At 41.0% G+C, this 10,070-nt stretch overlaps 1 protein-coding gene and 1 pseudogene across 1 annotated transcript; one reads left to right on the top strand and one right to left on the bottom strand.

Moving 5' to 3' along the window:
• Window positions 1-871: 871 nt before the first annotated feature.
• On the bottom strand, window positions 872-9,182 carry LOC148361720 (uncharacterized). Its single transcript, XM_088343180.1, has 10 exons — window positions 9,113-9,182; window positions 7,396-8,181; window positions 6,643-7,149; window positions 6,262-6,576; window positions 5,991-6,196; window positions 2,853-3,004; window positions 1,480-1,722; window positions 1,245-1,404; window positions 1,086-1,161; window positions 872-993 (listed from the first exon to the last, which is right to left on the bottom strand). Exons 1-10 carry the CDS (start codon window positions 9,180-9,182, stop codon window positions 968-970), a joined length of 2,541 nt encoding a protein of 846 aa, XP_088199306.1. The 3' UTR covers window positions 872-967.
• Window positions 5,040-5,628, top strand: LOC148361721 (small EDRK-rich factor 2 pseudogene; annotated as a pseudogene).
• Window positions 9,183-10,070: the final 888 nt, after the last annotated feature.

The raw sequence follows: 10,070 nt of genomic DNA, 5'->3' as shown, positions 1-10,070 counted from the left end.
CGACACATTATTGTTTTTATGCCAGTAAATTACTGTTGGAGTTTCCCGGACTTACTTAATTTGGGTACACTTTATCTGATTGATGTGACTGCCCATTGTGACAAAATGCCTGGTTTGTAATGTTGACATAATTGATAGCATATTTTCGTCACCTTTTTCATTTTTTATTTTTTTAAACTAAATTAAGCCTGCCCTGACTGTTTGTTGATAATTACTAATAACATGTTAAATTGCATGTCATGTGGACCCAAAAACTAACATAACATCAAACGAGGAGGCACGTAAGTTTGCTTGCAAGCTTTTTCTGCACCTGTTGACATGTAGGAATTGCGCAGCTTTAGGCATTTAACTTTTGATTTAGATTTGATGGGCACATCATTAAAAATGCTGAAAGTCGAGCTTTACTTGTCATATTTCTGGCATGAATTTTTCTTCGATTTAGGGCTGAAAAAGTTAATTTGACAGAAGCAGTAGGGACACTTCTGTTACAGCCCCCTTGCCAAAAATAGTTTGTGAAACCGCTGACATTTCGTTACGCCCTCTGGAAAGTCATGGTGTAAGGAACTATAAATCTGATTAGCTAAACCGACAGGGTTATGGATGCTTTTTTTATGCCTCGGAGCCTGCAGAACTGATTGTGAAGGGCTCCCGGTAGATTTCTAACCCTGGCAATGAGTAATGGCTGAAATATATTTGTTTAAATTCTTACATATGATAGCACACATTTGGTAGTAGCGCAACCAGAGGAACAGCAATGACAGGAAGCTGACAGACTATTTGGAATTATTTAATAAGTATTCATGGAAAAAATATAATGAACATCACATGATTCAGATATTTTTAGGCCAGCAGAGAAGGCCTTGTAGGTCCCGACGGCTTACCAATGGATTGAATCCCCCTTTAGTTTTAAAAGACAAATGTGGAAAGCTATGTGTTCTTTTTCATAGAAAAAAAATATTTAATTCTTTTACTGGATACTCAGTTCATTTTCCCCTGAAAATAAAGAAAGGAAAAGTGAGAAATACCATGAAAAGGAATCATATTCTTGCCACATAATCCAACAAAATATGAATGAGTATGCTTACAAGTGATTGGGCCAATGGTGATAGGCTTCACTGGAGTGGAGTCTAACACTGAGCGGAGTGCTCTCCTTGTGCAGGACTACACGGAACACAGAGGCAAAATACTCCAGGTAAACATAAAAATTGGGAGTTCCAACCCTGTAAATTATGTAGAAAACCTACTGGAATGCAATGGTGGCTCCTCCTGTCACACATGCTGATGCTGCAGTGAAGGTACACATTTCGATGTTCTCCTTGAGGCAGAAAGAAGAGGGCTGCGAAACGAGCCCTCAAGGATAAGCCGCTCTCAGCTATGGACACCTGTTGGCGGTCAGCCGGACATCTAAACCGGCCAAGGAAAGATAGGTGAGTATAGCCATTTTTTTGTGTTTCCACAGTGATCCCAGAAAATGCATACTTGTTTCGGATGAGATCATATTGCTCAGGGTCCGAGGGGTTGGAAGAGTGGGAAGCAAAGCAGTCCTCTAAAACAACTGCCAGGCTTGGATCCGTCTTGTCTACAGAGATGCCCACGTACAGTGGTGAGCCCAACGGAAGGGCGACCATACCCTCTGTGTAAGGATTTGTGTAGTTTGAGGTGCGGAACAGAACCATGGACGTTCTGGCGTTGGCTCCCAGGCCAACAATTGCACCATCGAGGCTGATAAGGAAGGGCACAAAATAACATGAACCTGTTCCCTTACACGGTTGCAATTGAAATTTAAACATTTCTTATTTAGCCAAAATTTACTTTGACGTCTATAGTTGTCGATGGCAATGAGTGGCTGCATGTTGCAACAGACACGAGAACATTATGATGGACTCTTGTGACCCCACCCACAACCTTTTTGACTTGCTGCCCTCTTTAGGTCCCTTAAAACAAGACCCGTTCGGCTCAGAGACAGACCCTAAACCAGAGACAATATCTTAGTCCAAACTAAACCCAAATTTTGTCCCGGGTCAGGCCTAAAAGGTCAATCATTACGTTCCGATCAGGCCAGGCTTATTTTTTGCTGCCTTTTTAAAAATTGTATTCTTCTTATTGTTGTTTTGTGTCTCCCTGCCTCTCTCTCTTTAAGTGCTATGCTAGATCCTTAAGGACGTACGGCTGATGTCGTTTATAACCCAATTTTAAACCCTTTAAATAGACAAACCGCCTTAAACCTTTCTGTCAACTCTTTAAAACTAAAAAAACAGTTAATGATGGAAACTACAGACACAAACATAAATGATGTTAATGTTTATACAGTCTTGTTTAATTTATATTTCATTGTAAAAGACTGGCTGTAATCTGAAATTTCACGTTTGCTTCCTTGTCTGTGGTGCAAATCAATTTAATTGATCCGGCTTTGGCTGGGTCAGGCTTTAAGATCCGCGGGTCTGGGCCGGGTCAGACTTTGGCGCATGCGCAGCACAGTTCTGAGGTCATGAGATTGAACCTTCCTGTGTGGAGTTTGCATGTTCTCCCTGTGCCTGCGTGGGTTTACCCAGGGCACTCTGGTTTCCTCCCACATTCCCCAAAACATGCATGTCAGGTTAATTGACCCGTCCAAATTGTCCCAAATTGTCCCAAATCGTCCCAAATTGTCCCAAATTGTGAATGAGCGAGTTGTGTCCCCTGCCCACTGCCCGAAGATGGCTGGGAAGGGCTCCAGCGCCCCCCCGCGACCCTACTGAGGGTAAGCGATGCAGATAATGGATGTATATATATATATATATATATATATATATATATATATTGCTTTCTGCTTTCTAAGATTGATATGAGCTTCATCGTATCATTCAACTTACACAAGGGATGGGTTGATGGCCACATTCAATCTGCTTTCTGCATCCAGAGGATATGCACATGAGAACGGAAGCCTCAAAGGGGTAGGGAATGATGCGTTGCTTAATGGGTAGAGGAATAAATTGTTGGAGTAGATGGCGTGTGTGCTGTTGGTCTGAAAGACAGATAACAGTTTTTGGATGAACATCTCCACGCCGCAAAAACATTTTATGATGATTAATCTTCTTCGAGAAAAAGTTTGTCTTTTATTTCTTATGCAGAGTAAACTAAAACTTCGGTGCAATGGTTATTGCGGTAATTTGCAGTAGATAATACCAAATATATTTTGGGGAATTTAACCTACAGATCATTTTGTTCTCCTCTCAAAAAAAGTATTCATATATCCTATCTAGACAGTTTGGGAATGCGGTTGTCGGAGATTTGATTTTGAAAGTACTTAGATCAGATCGATACTATTGTCCTGGGACCGATACTTCACCCCTCCACCAATTTCCTCAATATATATGTAAATAGCGCAGTCCTTCTCTTTCTTACACTGCACCCTCAGCCACTAAGTTTATGCCTGTTTGACAGGCACACTTTTAGCATCCCTCCCTAACTGGCCTGCTTCTGCATCTTGCCTGCCAGGTCAATGAGAGGGCCAAATCTAGGTCCGCAGCCATATCATAAGCTAAAGGTGATAGAGGCAAACGGGATGTGCAGCGTAGTCTGGACTTTTTTTCAACATCAGAAAAGGAAAATGCCCGGAATCATGTGTGTGGTTAAGTGATCAAATTTACATTAATACAAGGAAAGTCACCCTTTTTTATTGGACTCTCTTTTGTTCTCTAACAGTTGTAGTGAAAATCTTTTCCATTTATTTTATATTCTGTAGACGTTTGAATTGCAATTATTTTATAAAAATGAAACATTTTTAGTGGCCAAAATCTTTGTGCTGGGTTCATTGTCAATATAATCTTACTCAGGGTTTAATTACTCGATGATCATAATATTTCCAAGTATTGTTATCGGACTGATATAGGACTGGTATCGATCAATAATACCATGTACCGTAAATTCCGGACTATAAGCCGCTACTTTTTCCCCAAACATTCAACCATGCAGCTCATTCAGTGATGCGGCCAATTTATGTAATTTTTCTAACAGCCGCCAGCGGCGCTCGAGTACAAAAGGTAAGATTTAGACCGGTGGAATATATGCGCCGAGGAAGACTGCAACTTCTTAGCTTGTGCACAAATTAAATTAGCGTAGAAATATCCTCACCATGCAAATTGCAAAAAGAAAGAAACATGACGCAGCTTTCAAGCTAAATGCAATCGAGCAGTCCGATAAAAAAGGAAACAGAGCTACCGCACGTAAACTTTGCTTGGCAAGCGTGTTGCTAGCGTGTTTTTGAATAAGGGAGCGTGGGACGACGTCTATATCACATGGTCTCTTTCCCATACTGTGGAAGACTACTTAGACGACGTCAGTTATAAGGAGGAAGATGAGGACGGTTTACCGTGATTTTTTGGTTTGAACAATTTCATTGACACTATTAACAGCAAATAAACAATGTGAGGTTTGAACAATTTTTCTCGACAATCTTAACAGCAATTAAGCATAGTCACAATTTCGTTATTCACAATTTCGTTATATCTGACAATATGACGTTTTAACAATTAAGTACGGTATGTCTTTTTAACAGAGCCGTTTACTGTGTTGCGAGCGTGTCGCTTGTAGCGTTTTGCTACCCTTCACAGGCACGGTTTGGGATGAAAGTTATAATATTATTATTAAAGCTTTGAAAACTCTCTCGGTGTACCGTCTTTCTTTGTAAATATGTGTAACCATGTATAATATGTATTTGCAACTGTATATTTTTGTAATGTATTTATTTTAGAGACTTATTCTGATATGTTTTCCACGGGCGAATCAAAAAGAAGGGGCAAAAACAACGGGGGCTAATGGGAAGTGGAGTAAAGGTGAGACGTGTTTGTGGACGCAGCGGACAATAGTGGATATATATTTTTCCCACCCTTACCTTTGGAAATATACATTTTTTTTCCTTGGATTATTTTTAACGGGACCCGGACTCTGCAGGTCTGCATCAAACCTTAAGTACCGGTATCATTTTCTGTTAATTTTGCCGGCTGTGGTATTTGGACTGTGTACTTTATATTCAGTTACAATAGCGCAGTTGAGGTGCAAAACGAGCAGACGAGGACGTCGACTGGCAACAACGCAGAGGAACACTTCTTGGCCCTTCGGTCGAGCGAGGCATCGGTTACAAAATGACCAGGGGAAATCAGCGAGAGCTAGCACGGCAAAAAAATGCCACAAAAGCTAACGATAGCGGCAAAGGGAAGAGAACTGACGACGGGCTTTCAGCTGCAGCTAGGAAGGAGAGGGACGCTAAAATCATGCAACAAAAGCAGAAAAAAGCGGAAGGTGGAGAGAAAGACAACCCAAAGTCCAAGTGAAGTGCGGACGTCATCCCATATTTGACATCCATTGTGTAAATTGTAAAAGCCAGCAACGTCATGTTTTTTAACCGAGACTCAACATATATTTGAGTTTCCATTTTCTCCCTATGGCAAATGGTTATAGAATATAAATATTTTCTCTTGGATGTAAGTGTGGGCTACGAACCCACGTGCATGCAGAGGAGCTTTGGTGTCACTAGAGCAGGAGAAAGACGAACATTTGCATACACAAAAACGTCATCCTAGCTCGATTTTACTTGTACAAAACTTGTCTCGTAATGGTCTCGAATAAAAAATATCTTTGTAGTTCAAAAAACAATAGCGGGACTCAAAGTCGGATTTGGGTTAAATTTGTGATTGTGTTACATGTTTTAATGTGGGCGCATGCGGCTTATATACAGGTGCGCCTTGTGTAAGTACAAAAGCGGTTATCCTCTTAAAATGTGGTGGGTGCGGCTTATAATTAGGTGCGCTCTATAGTACGGAATTTATGGTATTTCCTTGGATCAATACAAAAACTCACAGTTGCTCCCACTCATACTCTGTACCTTGTTTTCGTTACTTAAATAATTCTTCTTAGAGTAAACCCATGCGTCTTGTTTCTATAAGCTTCAATGGACCGCGATTAGCATCTAAGACATGAACCTGATGACCTGGTATGTGATGAAGTTTTACCCTCAGCAGGTTTCCGCAGGTATTTGCCTTTGCATCGACCTCGTACCACACGACATCTCCTTGTGTTCGGTTCCAAGAACAGTTGCGCACTGCCAGGTTGCCCGAGAGTGGGTTGTAGCCTGAGTTTCTTACGCTAACTGAATCAAGGCCAATTTTCATGTTGTTGGGGTCACAAACCACTTGAGGTTCCAGTGAAGGTTTTTCGACTACACAAAACATAAATGGTTTGTTACTTTTGTTATTTTTGTTCCCGACACTTTATAAAATATACCTTCACAAATGACGCTGGCGTCCTCACTGTGAACACAGTTGTGCCTCCCAAATCCAAGATGTCTGCAGCTTGTGATTGAGGTTTCATTTCCATAACAACGGACATCGTCCAACCAAATTGGCCCTCTCCCCTGCCCAAAAGCGGCACTTTGCAGTGCTGCACGAGCCCTACCACAGTCCAGCTGCTTGCACACCACGTTGGCGTTAGTGAGGTCCCAGATGTCGTCACATACAGTCCCCCATCGTCCGTTGTGGTAAACCTCAACTCTTCCGGAGCAACGGTTGTTGGAGTTTACCAGCCTCACAGGAGAAGCCGCTAACAACATAGAGCGTTTTATTTAGAAAGACGGACAAAAAGTAGTGAAAAAAACGTAGTTTTTACCTTCACATATCACACCAGCATCCTCTTGGTGGCCACAGTTGTGCGATCCAATACCTTGGTGGCTGCACTGATCCAGTTTTGCTTCATTTCCGGTGCATCGGACATTATCCATCCAAATGGGGCCCCGACCCTGCCCGAAATAAGCCTTCTGAGGCGCCGCTAGGGCCTTGCCGCAGCCCAATTGCCTGCATACCACCTGTGCGTGCTTGAGGTCCCAGATGTCATCGCACACTGTTCCCCATTGCCCACGGTGGAAAATTTCTACCCTGCCTGAGCAGGAGGAGTTCCTGCCATTGGCCAAACGGACTTCCCCTTCTGGAACTGGCTGCGCTGTTGTTGTTGTTGTTGGAGGTGGATATGTTGTACCTCTGGGAGTTGTTGATTTTGTTGTCCTTGTTGTTGTTTGCCAGTGAAATCCTGTTGTGTGACTAAGATGTGTTGTTTTTGCTGCGATGTGTGTTGAACCTTGAGGCTCAGGTGTTGTAGTGTAACTTGTTTCATCAACCTCTGAAAAAAAAAATCTATTACATTCAACAACAACTGTCTCTAAAATAGGGGTTGGCAACCTCAGTCATAAAGGCCCGCAGTCCTGCATGTTATGAAGTTTCTTTGATTCAAATGACCAGTGCTCACTAAAGAGATTGTCACTTACATCACCCGCGTTGGAGAAAAGAGACCTTCAAAACATTCAAGACAGGCGACACTCGAGGAGTTGCCCACCCCTGTTCTAAAAAACAATTATTATTATTTTACCTGCACAGTATGCGCGATGACACGTGGGTGGTTTCACCAGTTTGTAGACGTAGTAACTGGAAGTTGCTGTTGGGCAGCGCTTCACATGGATGCGTTGACTAGGGTTAAAATTACAGCAATCATTACTACTCCAAGTACTGCACACGACTCGACTTTGAATTTCATTAAACTGTATGGGGTGAGGTTCTCTTAGTGTCATGGTGACGTGGCTTCCGCATTTGAATCCGCCGATGCAACCCTCAGGAATGCGTGCCTGGTTTTGTCCGAGGAACAATCGATACCAACCACGCCACTCAACGTTTGTGTCACATTTAACAGGATTGGTCAGTCCTTTTTTTGTCGAACGCCAGGTGTCATTCAGGGCGGTGTAGCTTGCACAGGGGTCCCCGCAGGTTGTCCCGTTATTCCCGATGCAATCCATGCCTGGTGGACAAACTGTACTGTTTCCACAAATGAATTTCACTGATTGTGGGGTAGTGCGGGTTCTGGAGAGTGAGGGCGGTGTCAGGCATTCATAAGAGCCTGGTAAGTTTTGACAAAGTAAAGGTGCCACGCATGGTGAATCAGGGAGCAAGCATTCATCCAGGTCAACACAACCTCTACCCGGTGCCCACTCATAACCTTTGCCACAGCAAGAACCATCGCTGCAGACTAAGCTATTGAAACACGTAACGCCATCTCCTTCAAAGCCGTCCTTGCAGACACATGAGAAGCCAGGGAAGGCATTTTCTTTTTTCAGGGATTCTTGGCATGTTGCTTTTTTATGGCACGCATCACAGCTTGAAACTGTTAAGCCTAAGAAGAGTAAGAGACATATACATATTTAATTGGATTTTCACAGGATTACATAAAAAACAGCTCAGTTGACAAATAGAAATGGTAGGGATATATGTGATGAAAATAGTATTGGTATCAGATTAGTATCCATCGATACTACCCTGTATTTTCTTGGATTGGATCAATGCCAAAATTCCCAGTATCGCCCACTCCTACTGATTGGGTTTTCTCCAGACGCTCCAATTGGAAAATAAATTGTTATTATCACATTTTAACTTGGTTCATTTTTATTATATTTTATTATTTGTAGCATATTTCCTTGTTAAGTAGTAAGAAAAAATATTAATAGGGCCCCTTTATACCAGCTCAGTAGCCTAGATGGTAGTGTGCCCGCTTTGAGACTGGGAGGTCGCTGGTTCGCGCCTCGACCGAGACATACCTAATTGGTATAATGGCGGCGCCCTCTGGCTGCGGCTGCATCGACTCACTACAACGGGTCAGGTGTATCGACATTTCGTTCTGTGTACATTGTTACAAAGAATGACAATACAAAGGAAATTATTATTATTATTATTATTATTATTCTGATATGGCAGTTGGCAGGTAATTTGCTCACCTCACACTTTGAGTTTAGTTTTTTTGTTTATTTTGTTTTTAATAAAACTTTATAACAATACAGGTTTACATTTTGAGAATTATTTTTCCTTTGTGTAAAAAGTAATTCTCACCATGGGCAAAAGTGTCAGTGATATGCCACAAATGTAGTCATAGGAACAATAATTAGTGTACTATTATATCTGTACTGTATCACCTATTTAAACCTTAATTTCATTAATAGTCCTAGCTATTTTGTTAATTGAGTGTGAACAGCTTCCATACTTATATTCAGCGACTGAGTGGTAGAAAGGACATCAACCCAAAGCAAGGATACTAAAAACACTAACTATACCTGATGCTCTTGTAATGAGCTGCAACATTAGAAACAGTGATACACTTCTCGGCACACCCATGTTCAAGCGTTGACCTCTATGAGAAAAATAAATGAAGTATTTTATTGTACACTAATGAGTCCAAACAATCTTAAAAAATGTTTTTAAATTGTGCTTTTAGATATAAAAATAATCCTAATTTACCTACCTTTTCCTTGTCAAGCCAAGAAATGAGCCAAGGATCTTGTGGTGATGCTTCAACTGAGCAAAGAGTGAGACAATTTATAGGCCACGTTCGCTATTTGTAGTTATACATGAAAGGTTCATTGACAGTTGATACTGATAAGAAATCCAATGCAAGTGTTACATATTAAGCAAAACTATTTCCTCTTAACAGCTCTCAAACAGAACAAACCTAGAGTCAATAGACATTATGCGAATCAGTCGATATCGGCACACTTAAAACGAAAATTGATAAAGTAGTTCGTACGTTCTCCTAATAATATGTAGCGGTATATTTTGTATTATTTCATGATATCAGATAATTATTTTGTACTGTGGTTAAGCAATCAATTGTCTCGAAAAATGCATTCAATAGCGGCGTGTACTCCTTATGAAAACACAATACACTATGGTAAAAGTAAATTATTGATGCGATGCTTTGTTCTTAGAAAGAACGCTTACATAATATGAGTTGTAATTCTTTTTTATTCTGGTAAACGGCCCTTGGGTACAGTTACACAACTTGATTAATTCATTTAACCATTTTTATTGTTTACCTCATGAAAGACCATGTCAAGGACACTTAATGTTTTGTTTAAAAAACGATATCCATTGTTCTGCCGATAATTGCTATGAACATGTTTGAATACTGTTGCGAGGACCACGTAAGATTTAGGAGATCACGTAAGATCAAGTACTGTGTAATGATTTTAGATACAGTATATGTATGTATGTATGTATGTACTG

This window comes from Urocampus carinirostris, chromosome 8, assembly GCF_059441175.1.
Source record: "Urocampus carinirostris isolate Australia breed hairy pipefish chromosome 8, RoL_Ucar_1.0, whole genome shotgun sequence".
Taxonomy (NCBI): Eukaryota; Metazoa; Chordata; class Actinopteri; order Syngnathiformes; family Syngnathidae; genus Urocampus; species Urocampus carinirostris.
This window is presented reverse-complemented; position numbering and strand designations above follow the sequence as displayed.